The sequence below is a fragment of the Chrysochloris asiatica genome, unplaced genomic scaffold (genome assembly GCF_000296735.1).
Source record: "Chrysochloris asiatica unplaced genomic scaffold, ChrAsi1.0 scaffold00307, whole genome shotgun sequence".
NCBI lineage: Eukaryota > Metazoa > Chordata > Mammalia > Afrosoricida > Chrysochloridae > Chrysochloris > Chrysochloris asiatica.
In genome coordinates this window covers 932,810-947,763 of record NW_006408825.1, presented here as the reverse complement: position 1 = coordinate 947,763, position 14,954 = coordinate 932,810, and the positions used below count along the sequence as shown (strand labels likewise).

Sequence of the window (14,954 nt, the reverse complement as noted above, 5' to 3'; positions counted from 1 at the left end):
CTAGCAAAGGTGTGAGACCGTAACTGTGTTCTTCTCAAGCCACCCACTTGGTGGAATTTTGTTTGGGCATCCCCAGGACAGTAAGACACCCAGTAGTGCCCCTGGCCAGCAGTGCTATTACTCATTCAGGGGTGCTTTCTACCTAGGCTGCCTCAAAACCTTCCACAGTCCATTGCTCCATTTCCCCTCTGTGAGACCATCTCCCCGTTTTCTGTGTCCACCCGCTGATCTCAGAAACAAACCTCGTGAAGAATCATGAAGCAGTTCAGTAACACACTGTACAATATAAAATTTATTATAAAACTTCAGCAAATATAAATATCCAGGTGCCCTTTCAGCACAGAGCAGCACCGCAGGAAAGGACAGGAGAAGACAGCACCAGGATGGACAGAGATGCCAGAAATACACACACGCTGCCTCGTTCATTCCTTCATCAATCTTGGCCTGCGCACTGCATGGGGAGCACCGGAAGCAGGTATTACTGAGCAGTGCGAGGCTGCCCTCTATTAGGGTAGCACCAACAGGGGCAGCAGGGGCTTGGCATAACCGTTACTGTCTTTGTGGGTACAACTTGCAATTCTGATCCATCATTGAAAAAAGAAAAAGGCATTCAGAAACGACTTTAATAAGAGTCGTCCCACAGAGTAACTGAGAAAGAGAAAACGCAAAACTGTATAGATTCCACCCCAGCAGGCAGAACAGGGGGCCGGAAGGGGCAGGGCCCCTTTGCGGAGATTTCCTGGTTCCTGGATCTGTCAGCAAAGTTCTGAATCAGAGCAGAGTCCCACTTCTCTCCCTAGATGTGACGGCCCATCTCTTGTCAGCGGTAGAAGTAAACCTCTTAGGGAGAGAGTCCTAGACTCCTGGTCCCCTGTCATCCTCGACCAGGCAGAACGATGAGTGACAGTTAGAGAGGGCTTCCAGGTGGGAGCAGAGACAGATAATTTTCACTATGTCCTCATCTTATGTCCTTTTCTTCCTTTAAAACAGCACCAGGCAGGGCACTGTTATCAAGCTCAGCTCTGCTTGGCCAGGGGACTTGTTTGAGATGCAGAGAGGGGAGTGCATTGCTGCTCCCGTCCTGCAGAGGGCGTGCTTTCATGCTTGGAGTTCCAGCAGGGAAGCCTGGTTGGGGTCCATGTTCCAAACAGAAGCACATACATTTGCATGTGTGTGTACTTGTGTGTACATATAAACACAAGTGTCTGCATCCAGACTCACACTCTCTTACCCACACACATTCACACACGGACACATATGCGTGAAGACATGTAAAACAACACACCTATTCTCAGGTGTACACACATGCATGCACACATCAACCTTGGGAACACACAAGTACACAATGTCTGTGAGTACACACAAACATGTTCACGTGCACACATAAATGTATATGTGCACACACATGCAAACATTTGCACACAGACACAGCACACCATACAAGCACACATGCACTGCAAACACACACACATGCCCACATGTACACACATGGGATGTGCACACACAAACACATGCATGCACAAGCATGCAAACATGCATACACAAGACCACAATGGGCATGTAGTACACACATACAGAAACATGTGCACACACAAACACATGTATGCATGTCCATAGTGTACACACATATACATGTATGTACACACACAGGTCCATGCACATACATGCATGGTCATGTGCAGGTATATACAAGTGTACACAAACACACAGTTATGCATGCACACATGCACACACACATGCATGTGCACACATACATATATGCACACATACACACATGCATAGACATACTCAGGCGCACATGAACACACACACAGACACACACACACACACAGAGTGTGCATCAAGCAGCCTGGCTTTGTTTATCTTCAGTCTTCTCTCTTGACAGCCCTGCGGCGGCAGTGGAGACAGTCTTGCTCATGCTGTGCCGAGCACAGGGCCTCTCTCCAGGGGGCCTGCCCACCCCTCACAGGTTGGACTGGGAGCAGGACCGACAGCACTGCGGGCCGTAGAAGCGGTGGTTGCACACACCATGCTGGGGCACCAGGTAGCACCAAGTGAAGTAGTCTTTGCAGAGGATGTCTGCAGGGGGTACACTTTCGTTAGTCAGGGACCAGCCGACAGTCAGTGCTGCTCACTGGCAAACAGAATCATGTCTGTCATTGCTTTGAAATTGCTCAAGAGGGCAACTCTTTAGGTCTGACATGGGATGGTGCAAGTTGCCACTTTAAGAAGAGCCTTCTTGGAAGTTTCCTCTAAAACTGACATTGGCTTCTTTTCCTGCTAACCCCACACACTCAGTCCCCTGCCTGAGGCAGTGAAGTGGATAGTCCTTCCACTGACTCAGTGGTCTGATTCTCCCATTGGGCTCAACTCCATGCTGCCCTCCGTACGCATCTCTGCAGACACAGTTGACACCAGAGGGCCTGTCCACAGAGGACGCCCCAGGACTGATCTGGCCTTTTGTCTGACTTTCTGTCAACTGGCCTTCCTTCCACGGACTAACAGTTCAGGGCAGAAATCATGCTTTTGTCTTGCTGCATGCATTGCACCACCAGCTCGTCTCTAGCATCTGGATCATTTCTATGGAACCCTGGTGGCACCACACTGAAGCACTCAGCTTCCAGCCAACAGGCTGGTAGCTTGAACATACCCAGCAGTTATAAGTGAGAGAAGGTCTGTTGGTCTGCTCCTAGGAAACCCTATGGGGCAGTTCTCCTCTAGCACATGGGGTCATTATGAGTTGGAATCAACTCCGGGGCACCTATCACCACCAACAACAATGTGGGAGAGGGAAGGAATGTGTAGGTGGAGGTGACCTGAGGGGAAATCTGTAGCACGCACAAGACTAAGACTGTAGGAGTTCTCTAGTCATCAGGCACCCCACTTCCTCAGGCCTCTAAGGCACTGCTCCCCAAAGCCTTGGATCCCGACTCCAGAAAGCCAGCTTGGAGGCTACGTGACTCACCTTTCTTCTCAGTGATGGGGCAGAAGTGAGTATTGCAGGCCAAGGAGCCCATGGGCTTCTGGTGGGGGCTGCAGCCACTGACCAGCTGGCTGCCCGCCCGGCACTGCACTGTCCGGGTCTGCACACCACCCCCACAGCTGGCTGTACACTGGGGAAGAAGCACATGAAACCATCATGTGTGGAGGTTAGAAGACCACCACAAGAAGAACACCTTCACCAGAGAAAAGGGACTGAGAGAAGCAGGTGCCGTTCTGCAGAGCCAGGACCTGATGCTGGGAAGAGCTTTCCTTCACACAGGAACCCACCCTGCCTGCCTGCCTGCCCAATGCTTCACCCGGCTGCAATATTTGGACTCGCCCTTGGGACCCGCTATCCTCACTCCCATTATTCATGCGACCTCTGGAGTCTGATATTACAGTCTGAGCTGTAGACCCATGAAAGTAGACTCTTAGTGACAAAGGGAAAAAAATACAAAATACTGGATTTAAAAAGTAAATGCGTACAGATTGGCATAGTATTCCCTTAAATCACAGGCAGTGCTAAAAATAAATAAGATCTTCTCCCCAAAGGACATTTGCAGCATAGTTATTCTTACGATGAAAACAAAGCAGCTCCACGTTTTGTTGTGTTTTTCCTGACAGTGTCTCAGAGTAGCAGGACTCCTGATGTTAACCCGCAGGACCATGGAGCGCACGCTATTTTCTCAGACATTCTGGTCTATTTCAGCTGCTGTGGCACAGTAGGACAAGAGCAGTCCACAAGGTCAGTTTGAACCTCAAGGTCGGTGGTTCAAACTCACCAGCTGCTGCTCGGAAACCCTCTTCACTGTGAGTCAGAATTGACTCGGTGACACTTAACAAGAGTAGGCGGCAGTGCTTGGGTTTTTGGACTTGTCGGAACACCTGCTCTGTTGCCGTCCTGTCTCCCAACATCTGCTGCTTGTCTCTGCATCTCTGCTGCTCCTTATTCTGAAGGGATGAGGTTTAGGTCCCTCCCCAAACGGATGCGGTCACCTTAGCATAACAAAGAAAACTCCATTTGCCACTGGGAGTGCATCAGCTGGTAGAGGTCCTGACTCCAACATATATTTTTGGGGACACAAATCCAACACATACTTGGGATTCATAGTGATACCATACTTAGATAAAAAAACAAAGAGACAAAAAAACTGATTGTTAAGTTGTTAAGTGTCTTCAGGTTGGTTCCTACTCAAAGTGACTCTGTATCAGGTTTCTGAGACAGCAAATCTTTGTGGGTGCAGAAAGCCTCATCTTTCTCCCATGGAACAGCTGGTAGTTTTGAACTGCTGACCTTGCGGTTCACAGCCCGATTCATAACCACTACACTCCCAGACTTCCTTTTAAGCCAGTGGCAGCGGTGAATTCATAGATTCATACAAAGGCCCAAGAGATAGAAAGCAGGTATGACTGAGATCCTCAACGCAAAATGATCTCAAAATGATCCTAGTTTCTGGGCTCCCCATGGCTCCTTTCTCTCACTCTGGAGACAGTGACCATATTCTGGATCGATCCCAGATTTAGACAAAGGGAAGCTGTGCATGCAAGTCTTGGATGCACTGAGTGTCTCTGGGGAAAGGAAGACTGTTCTCTGGACCTGTTGGTCACCAGACTCTGGGTCTTACATGAAGAAACCAGCATCCCACATGGAATTCCATTACCAAGTTGTGGTTCCCAAGAATATATGTTGGAGTCCACACTCCTGGTACCTTGGACTGCGATCTTGTCTGGAAATTTGGTCTTTACAGAAGCAATTCATATGTGTTTCTACTAAAGTGGGGAGGACCCTTAATCCAACATGACTGTTAGACACAGAGGAAGGAGGCCATGCGAAGACAGGCAGGGGCTGAAGTTTGCAACCACAAGCTATGGAAAGTCCAAGGCTACCGGAAGCTGAGCGAGACAAGGAAAAATCCTCTAGAATCTCTACATTCTTCTGTTGTACTTGTGTGTTTCTGTGATGTTGGGAGCTACATCACCAGTATTTGAAATACCAACAGGGTCACTCATGGTGGACAGGAAGAAGGAGAGGTGGACCACCTCTGAATGTTGTCGCTGTTGGTGAGTGCCATTGAGCCACTGAAAACCTTATGAATAGCAGTGGAACATTGTCAGATACAGTTCTGGATGATGAAACCCTCATGTTGGAACACACTCAGAATACAACTAGGGAAGGGCTCCTCCCATGAGTCACTGCTTCTGGGTGCCCGCACGCAGCTGCCTCAGCTAACTGGGTTCACGTATTCCTGTCCCACTCAAGGTACAATTTCTGACACAGAGGTCACAGACTTTCTGCAGCAAAAGCATCATGAGAGAAGGAGGAATGTAGGGAGTGGACCTGGCAAGCGCATCACCCAGGACCTCACCAGGTGCCCACACCATAGAATACCTGAGATCTGCTGAGGGAAGAAGTAAGGTTTGACCCAGGGAGAGACAGACGGAGCTGGATGTGTGTGAAGAAATAAAGCCAAACCGCAGTAATGAATACACTTGAGAAGAAACACTGAATGTGGTCTAGACCCAATGATGGAGATTGTTCTCTAAGTTCCCAATCAAAAATGCCAGGAATGTGAGTAGTCAACAGCATACCTTCAGGAAGACTAGCCAGGTAGCATTCTGGAGCTCAGTGTCTGTCCTGATGGTTTTGAAACACAGGATGATACTACGTGAAACTGGGGTTCTGTGTGATACACTGCTCCCTCAAGATGTGTGGGACCCTGATCTATCAGGTGATGGCAGGAGCTCCCTGGCTGACTCCTACAGCCCAGGCCAGATTGCAGCTGGATCACTGGCCACAGAACCTCAGGAATGACTTTCAGTCTTCAGTGTCATGGTTTCCCAGACACAGAACCTGTAAGGTCTGGTTTGTTAGAGTGTCCGAGCATTTGTGTGTTTGGGTGTATGTGAAGACTGTGCAAGTCAGTGGGAATGCCTGTGAGAGTCTCCATGTATACACGAGAGTGTGTGAGGATGTGAGTAGGCAAATGAGTGTGTGACTGCACACATTGGACTCTGTGAGTGTGTATTAGTGTGTGTGAATGCTTACGTCAGTGTTGTGCGTGTGCTTTTATTTGTGTGGGTGAGAATTGTGAAAGGCTAAATGTGTGTGTGGTGTTTGTGTTTGTGGCTGTGTGTGGTCGGTGTGTGTATATAAGGGCATGTAGTTGTTAGGTGCCATGGAGCCGGTTCTGACTCGAAGCGATCTTACTCACAAGAGAATGCAGCCGTGTCTGGTTCTGCACCATCCTTACAATTGATATGATGTTTGAGCCCATTGCTGCAGCTACTACACCAAAAACCCATCTTATTGGGGATCTTCTTCTTTGTGGCTGACCCTCCAGTTTGCCCAGTATGATGGACTTCTCCAGGGACTGGTCCCTTCTGATAACATGCCCAAAGTATGGAGACAAAATTTGGCCATTCTGGCTTCTAAGAAGCATTCTGGCTGTCTTTCTTCCAACACAGGTTTGTTCTTCTGGCAGCCATGGTACTTTTAATATTCTTCTCTAATACCACAACTCAGATGCATCAATTCTTTCATGGTCTTCCTTATTCACTGTCCAGCTTTCGCATGCATATGAGGTTATTAAAAATACAATGGTTTGGGTCAGCCACACCTTAGTCTTCAAGCTGACATCTTTGCTCTTCAACACTTTAAAAAGGTCTTGTGCAGCAGATTTGCCTAATGCAATATGTCGTTTGATCGCTTGGCTGCTGCATGTAAGTATGCAGATGAGTGTATGAATGTACATATTTGCATTGAGTGTGTTAGGAGTATGAGCGGGTGACTATATGAGTGTGTCCATGTGTATGTGCGTTTGACCATATTTGTGGGTGAGAGTGTGAATGTGGAGAGATGCGCAGCAGTGTGATGAATCACTGTTCTATGACCTTTCTAGCCATGGTCTGACTGGGACTGTGCAAACGGAGTGATTCCTGTTCCATCCGGGGGACTGGCCACGCCTTGAGTTGCCGAGGAGTTTTCTTACATCAGCAGCAATCCCTGTGAAGCTCAGGAGCCCTCAGTACCCTCAAGAAGAAGAGTCTGGCACAAAGCTTTCCTTTTGAACCAAAGACCCTGGGTCCCTGTGCTGAGAAACTCCTCGACCTAGGAGAGAGAGCTGTAAAACTAACTGAAGACAAGGAGAAGAGACTGCAGCATGAGGGCAGATGCCCAGAGAACAGTGGGAGGCAGCTGCCCTGGACTTGCTCACCCGCGGAGTGACAGAGCCATGAAGCCTTCGGGGAGGAGGCTTGCCAGTATAGCTCAAAGAGCTGCAACGCTTGCTGTACTAGGCAGAGCCTTAGAGAAGTGTGTGGGTGGGTCCTCCAACAGCAAGGAAAGCTGGACAGAGCTGTCACCTGGCTTATGCAGGACAAGAGCATCCTTAGTGGACCCTGTGAAGGGCCTTCAGCACCCCTCCCTGTCCTGCTCCACTCATGAGCAGCACGGGCCTGCACGGCATAGTGACAGGAGAGCTGTAGGCCTAGGCGGCACAGTGGGCACTGATGTCAGAGGTTTAGAAGGATCCAACGGCAGGGGCTCAGGAGGTTCGGAGAGGGTCTTTCTAGTGAAGCCCAGTGGTTGAACAGACCCCCTCCCCCCAGCATGGTCAGAGCTGGAATACAGTATCTTCCCAGCAATGTAATAAGATGGAAACATAATTCTCAGTCAGCAAGGCTTCCTTGTGCTTACTTGCTCATCTATAGAAAACAGTTTCATGTGTTTTATACCACATGGTAAAATCCATGTGAAACTGTTCACTGCAGATGAATAAGTAAGCACAAGTAAGCTGTGCTTACCTTGATGACTGGGGACTTTGTGTCTGTCAAGGACTGGAAATGTGAAACCAGGCTTTGATTGTATAGGAAGGTGCAGTGGGGTTGGGAGAGAGACAGATGCCAGTCAGACCCAGAAGCACAATGTGATGCAGTGATTAGTAAGTAAGCCCAAGTCAGTCTGTGCTTACCTTCCTTATTTGGTACTATGTCACAGGAGGACATGGGTGATTTAAGGAAGGGTAAAACGGTCCTGGTGTGGCACTATAGGATAAGCTCTGGACAGCAGGTTGGTTTGAACTCAAAGGTCAGCATCTCAATCCTCAGAAACCCTATACAAGGTGCTGAGGAGAAACGATTTGGCAGCACTTAACAACAACAAGATGGTAGTTCTTCAGAATAAGCACTGGACTGCTAACCCCAAGGTCTATGTTTCAAATCCATCAGTCATTCCTTGAAAATCATATACAGGGTTGCTATGACTCGACAGCACTTAACAACCACAAGACGGGTTGGGAATCTGTTGTTATCATTTACTCTTTGCTCACAATAAATGATAATAGTAAAGCCTTTCACTTTGTTAACACAGTGCGAGTGTGTTGTGTGTGGTCCCCATCACAGGATAAACATGGCCCCCAGGTTTGGTTCACACTGGTGGGTGTCCTGCTCTCATTTCTCCCTGTCTTATGGCTGTCTGGAAGTTTGTAGCATAGCCTGAGTGGAACTGTGGTTTTAATGACCGAGTTTTCAGAAGTGGATTGCCGACCTTTCTTCCAAGGTGCCTGTAGGAGCACTCAAACCTCTAACCATTAAGTTATTAGCAGCTTAATGTACAATGCAGACATGGCATGTGATTGTGTGCGCGCAGATATACACGTGAGAGTCTGGCTGTGTGTGAGAGTCTGGTTATGTGAGAGTCTGGTTGTGTGAGAGCTTGGTTGTGTGTGAGAGTCTGGTTGTGTGAGAACTTGGTTGTGTGTTCGAGGCTGGTTGTGTGAGAGTGGTGTCTGTATATTCATAGTATAATCTTCAGTTGCCACAGTGGAAAACTGAACTGCTCATCTGTGACATGCTGCTTGACCCCCAGAGTCACAGGTTTCCAGTACATTCCACACATGGAACCTGGTGAACTCCTGGAATGAGCCAGTCACCCCCTGGTCCCAGCACTGACTGAGCACCTGCCATGCTGAGTCAGACAGACAATCCTACAGGTGTTGGCTCTTGTGTCTTTCCCAGACCAAATTAGTGTGTGAAGCACCCGACCTTAAATCCAAATAGCCCAGATGGTTTAAGTCAGCCTTATAAGGGGCACCCCATTAAATCATGAGAAGAAACAAAGCCATTTCACTCACTAGAAACATGTGCGCCCGGGGTACAGAAAGGCCAACTTTTAAACCGTTACAAGAAAAACCCTTCATGGCCATTCATCAGCCTGACAACTCCCCACAGTGTTGAGGGCAGGTCCTGCATGCACGTGTCCAGAGCAAGTACACGGCTTTGAGTTATTATCCCAAATGTTACAGACCCGGGGACCATGAAATGGATCAGCCAAGATGGAACCCTCCAGGGAGCTTAGGATAACAATGACTTCTTAGATGACGGTTAGTTTATTTCAGATCGGTGAAGGATGTTCAAGACACATTTTTGGTTTTGGTCAGATTTAAAGACAGCTTTTAAATCCAGTATCATAAAACTGGGCTTTCTCTTTCTAGCTGTGCTTGAAGTGTCTGAAAGGAGCAGGCAGTCAGGGGGAGGAGAGTGGATGTCAGCCCCGCGGCCTCAATTTCCTCACTAATGAAAGCCAAGGGCTGGGGCATGGTGTTCCCTGGGGCAGGAAGGAAGTCTACCAGCCACAGTTCTCAAGGGGTGGAGAAACCAAAGCATCGCTCAAGAAATCAGCTGCATACAGTTGCTTTGCTCTGGGCTGCTTCATCTCATTGGAAAATGTCTTTGCTTAGGAAACAAAACAGCTAAAGGAGCTGATCTAAGAAAGAAGGTCCTGGTTGAAACAGTGAATGGACTCAGCTGCTAACTTAATGATTGGAGGTTCGAGTTCTCCTACAGGTATCTTGGAAGTAAGGTCTGGCAATCCACTTCTGAAAGATTGTTGTTGTTGTTGTTGTCAGGTGCCATCGAGTCGGAACCGACTCATAGCGACTCCATGCACAGCAGAACGAAACAATGCTCGATCCTGGGCCAACCTCACCACCGCTGCCACCCCCGAATCCATCAATGATGCCACCTGGCCGATCCATCTCGTTGGGGGTCTTCCTCTTTTTCTCTGACCCTCCACCCTACCCAGCATGACATCCTTCTCCAACGACTGTTTCCTCCGGACTACATGCCCAAAGTAGGAGAGACGAAGCCTAGCCATCCTGGCCTCCAAGGAGCACTCTGGCTGCACTTCTTCCAAAACAGATCTATTGGTTCTTTTGGCAGTCCATGGCACCCTCAGTATTCTCCTCCAACACCACAACTCAAAGGCATCAATTCTTCTACGATCCTCCTTGTTCACTGTCCAGCTTTCGCATCCATATGAGGCTATTGAAAACACAATGGCCTGGGTCAGGCGCACCCTAGTCCTCAAGCTGACATCTCTGCTCTTCATCTGAAAGATTAGCCATTAAAAAAAACACAGTTCCACTCAGACACACATGGGGCTGCCAAGAGTTGGAATGGACTTGATTTTAGCTGGTGGTAGTTATCTGGGAAAAGTTCTTAGTTTTTGATACAGACATACCTCACAGAGGTGAGGGGGCTTCAAAAGTTCTTTGGAAAAATGCCATTATCTTATCATTAATTTCCAAGGAACTTTTTGAAGTCATGTGCTATTGCAGGCTCAGTTTCAGACCACCACAATAAAGCAAATCTCATGATAAAGTGAGTCACACACACACATTTTTCGTTGCTTTTCCCAGTGCACACAAAGCGAACATGGTAGCTTTGCAGGATAAGCAATGGATCGTGAACCACAAAGTTGGTGGTTTGAGCCCACCAGCCGCTCCACAGGAGCCAGATGAGGCTTTCTGCTCCCACAAAGATGTACAGCCTTGGAAACCGTCTAAAGGGTCATTATGAGTAAGAACTGACTCAGAGACACTTATAACAACAGCTACAACCAGGCATATAAAAGATGTTCACACTATACTTCAGTGGATTACAAGTATAACGGCATCATGAAAAAGTGTGAAACGGCACGAAAGTGACCAAAATGTAACACAGAGACATGAAATGAGCACATGTTGTTGGAAAAGTGTCCTCCACAGAATTGCTCAGCACAGGGTTGCCACAAACCTTCCCTTTGTAAACACCACAAAATCCACAGAGTGCAGTAAAGTGAGGCGGAGTAAAGCAGAGATCTGGCCCCATGCATTCCTAGGTAAAACAGGAAGGGCTTGCAAAGAATGTCGCTCACATACCATAGAACTCAAAGGTGTAACTCAAAGATTGCCCCAATAAATTATTGCTATTGAAACCTCTTTTGGAGAGATTTCATCTGACATTTCTAAATGCAAAAGTTACATGTGATGTGAAGACAACAGGAACTCAGAGTGGAACTGGGCCACATGTAATGTTGGTGACCATCTCCTCTTTTCTTCTCCACAGACTGAGGGGCTTTTTGGGTAGCAATAAACTATGCTGGACTCTTCATTCACTTAAAGGTTCATAGTCTGACTCCATTCAATAGTGTTGGAAGAAAGTCCTGGTAATAGTCTCTGGTAAATATTACAGTTAAGAAAACCTTATGGAAAGGGGGTGATAAAGGCAGGAAGTGATTGGCTTATGCATTTTCAAGAGGGAGTTTAGTTTCAAAGTGTGCGGGAGAAGGTAGGATCCCCACTGAGTAGTTTGCATCTTGTCTAGATCGGTTTGGTGAAAGAAGATGGGGATAACATTCTTATGATTCAATAGTGAGTCATTGTCATCATGACTAACGCAACAGTCACAACTGTAAACGTAGAAGTTTTGTAACCTAATGGGAGGAGTAGTTAAGCTAACATTCTAGAGGACCCTAAGACCATCAAGGGAGAAAAGCAGGAGTGGAATGTGGGACCCTATCCAGAGAAGCAGCAACACTAGAAATGGAGGCAGAGATGAGGACATGGAGAAGGGAGCAGCTAAGGACTCTAGACTCATGGGAAGAGAAAGGCTGTGTGCTGGTGGCCAGGAGGCAGGCTTGCAGAATGTGCCCTTTGGTTGTTTAAATGCTTATATATTCCTGAGTGTTTTGTGCACATCCTCCAAAAATCAAAACAAAACAACAAACCGAGGGAATAGAAGTAAGTACTGTTTAACGATGATGCATGGAGGGGATTGTAATCATTGCAGTGAAAGGAAATACGACAGGATGAGTGTAAAACTGATGTTCTCCCATGTAAACTATCACTCACTTCACAATAAGAACTTTGAAAAACAAGAAAACCTTATGAATACAGGTTTACTTTGTAAAACATGGGGTTGCCAACAGTGGGAATCTACTCAACAGCAGCAAGGTGTTTGGTTTTTTCTAGAATTCTTGCTGTGCTTGTTGTGTGCTGTTGAGTCAGTTCTGACTCTTAGCCTCCCTGTAGAGGGTTTCCAAGGAATCACTGGTAGGTTTGAACCATGAACATTGTGGTTAGCAGTCCAGTCCTCATCCTACATTGCCACGCCAGGCCTTCATGGGGTGCGGCAAACTTGTGGCAGCAGGTGGTAAACAGTGGTGGCCTGGCCGGGACGTGGTATGGGATTTATGAGCTGCCCATTGACAGATGTTGTCAGTGGGCTCCTGCTCAGGATGACCCGATGCTCAAGAGGCCACTGTCCCATCCTGCCCTGGCTTTCTGACCCTTTCTGTACAGCCTGGCACACAGCTGCTTGACTGGGAAATGAGTTGTGGGTATGTTTACTCATTCACTTTCTCTGCACATGCTCTTATGTCTCATCTAATTAGATGATTCGATCAGTGTCCTTGGGGAAGAGTTTCAATTACCTGAAACACACACTTACTCTCTAAACTGCTGAAAATTGGCAGCACTGATTTAGGGAGCAACTGGATACTTGTTTCAAATGGAATTGGAGAGAGTGGGAAGGAAGCAGGGGGCTGGCAGGTTGAGTCTTTCCTCTTTTGAAAAACGCTGCCATTATATATGATCCCTCAATGGTGGTTATGTTTGGTGGAGTCAGTTCCGACTCACTGCAACCCTGGACAGGGTTTCTGAGGATGTAAATCTTTACAGGAGCAGAAAGCCTCATCTTTCTCTCGCGAAACAGCTGGTAGTTTCAAACTGCTGACCTTGCGGCTCACAGCCCGATTCATAACCACTACGCTACCAGAACTCCTTACCAAATCCACAGACAGCAGGAACTTGCCCTGATGGTTTGCACCTGGTGAGGCTAGGGCTCTAAGATGAGGCTGTGAAATACCTGTTTTATTTCACTCCCAGGGTGTGGTTTTCCTTCACCTCTCTCATAGCAAGAGTAACTTGAAGGGCTAGTGTGGATTGGGTTCTGTGGTGGGCACTGGGGAAGGGTCTAGAACAACAGACCTGAAGATTAGAGATGCAGTGAGGACCAGTGGTCACACTCGAAGGTCTCGAGCTTTATAGCAGGAACATGGGTGGGTCAGGATGGCTGAGTTCTTCCTCATAGACTGGAGGGAGATGGGGGCAGGGAGGGAGGCAGGGCTGCGGTTATCAGCTGTGAACTTTGAGTCACTGACTTGTTCTGGATCTCTTATTTCTTCTCCACTCATTTGTGTATCTGGGGAATTCTGGCCCAATAACCAAGCAGGCTACATGTTTCTACACCCAAACAGATGACACTTTAGAGTGAGACATGTCTGGCCTCAAGAGTGGACCCCATCTCCAGGGACACAGACACGGAACACAATGTCGAGCAGGGTCTCGAGTCTGCTGAGACAGCTTTGAGGATGGAGTCCTGCAGATGTCTCCTCACAATAACATTAGACCTACCCCCTCTGTGACATGTTCAGAGCCCATTACCTGAGACCAGGGCGAGGTGACCCAGGTGACCCGTGGGGGATCTGAGGCGGAGTAGAGTGGGTACTTGGGGCAGGAAGACAGGATGCAGACTCGCTCCAGCGCCAGCTCAGGCTTGGGCAGATGCCAGCACTTTTTGGAGGCCAGTTCTCGGTACTTCCCAGAAACAAACTTCTCAGCGCATCTCAGGAACCGTGTCTGTATTCCTCTGTCACATGTAGCTGAGCACTGAAAAAGAAAGCAAGAAACAGGGTGGAAAATAATTCACCGCTCGTGGTCACCTCTATTGATTGAAACATCTTGGAGCTGAAACGTTTTACCTTTCTTGACAGCATAGACAGTTTTTGCTGTTAAGTGCCCTGAAGTTGGTTCCAACTCAGAGCAACTCTTTATAGTATTTCCAAGGAGCAGCTGGTAAGTTTGAACTGCCGATCTTAGAGTTTGCAGTCCAGTGCTTATCCTACAGCGCCACACCAGGACTCCAGTATAGTCTGTTGTTGGTATTGTTAATTGCTGCCTAGTCGATTCTGACACATAGCGACCCTGCATAGGGTCTTTGAGGAACAGCGGGTAGGTTTGAACCACCAAACTTGTGGTTAACCATCTGGTGCTTCTCTTACAGCGCCATACCAGGGCTCTAGTGAAAACAGTGGTGGTGGTGGTTATGTGCCGTGGAGTCGGTTCTGACTCATAGTGACCCTGCATAGGGTCTTTGAGGAACAGCGGGTAGGTTTGAACCACCAAACTTGTGGTTAACCATCTGGTGCTTATCTTACAGCGCCATACCAGGGCTCTAGTGAAGACAGTGGTGGTGGTGGTTATGTGCCGTGGAGTCGGTTCTGACCCATAGTGACCCTGTACAGGGTTTCCAAGGCTGTAAATCTTTACGGGAGCAGAAAGCCTCATCTTTCTCCCATGGAACAACTGGTAGTTTCGAACTGCTGACCTTGAGGCTCGCAGGCCGATTCATAACCACTACACTACCAGAGCTCCTTAGTGAAGACAGTAGGCGCTCAATATAAAACATTGTAGTGTCTGTCTTAAATGACCTTTGGTGATGCAATAGTTCCATCATCAGTGCTAACCAAGAGGTCATCGGTGTGACCTCAGCAGCCGGTCTCTGGAAGGACAATGTGGCAGTCTGCTTCCATAAAGATTTACAGCCTTGGAAACCTTTGGGGCCAGTTCTGCCCTGTCTTATAGGGCTGCTGG

General features: G+C 47.9%; 1 protein-coding gene across 1 annotated transcript in view; it reads right to left on the bottom strand.

Annotated features, from left to right (window-relative positions):
• Nucleotides 1-1,963: 1,963 nt before the first annotated feature.
• The window catches only part of ADAMTS16 (ADAM metallopeptidase with thrombospondin type 1 motif, 16), a 253,436-nt gene continuing 240,445 nt past the window's right edge, over nt 1,964-14,954 (bottom strand). Inside the window, exons 19-21 of the mRNA XM_006874965.1 lie at nt 13,746-13,970; nt 2,966-3,113; nt 1,964-2,079 (exon numbers count right to left, since the gene is read on the bottom strand). Coding sequence (XP_006875027.1) covers nt 1,964-2,079; nt 2,966-3,113; nt 13,746-13,970 — 489 coding nt within the window. The remainder of the gene's footprint in view (nt 2,080-2,965; nt 3,114-13,745; nt 13,971-14,954) is intronic.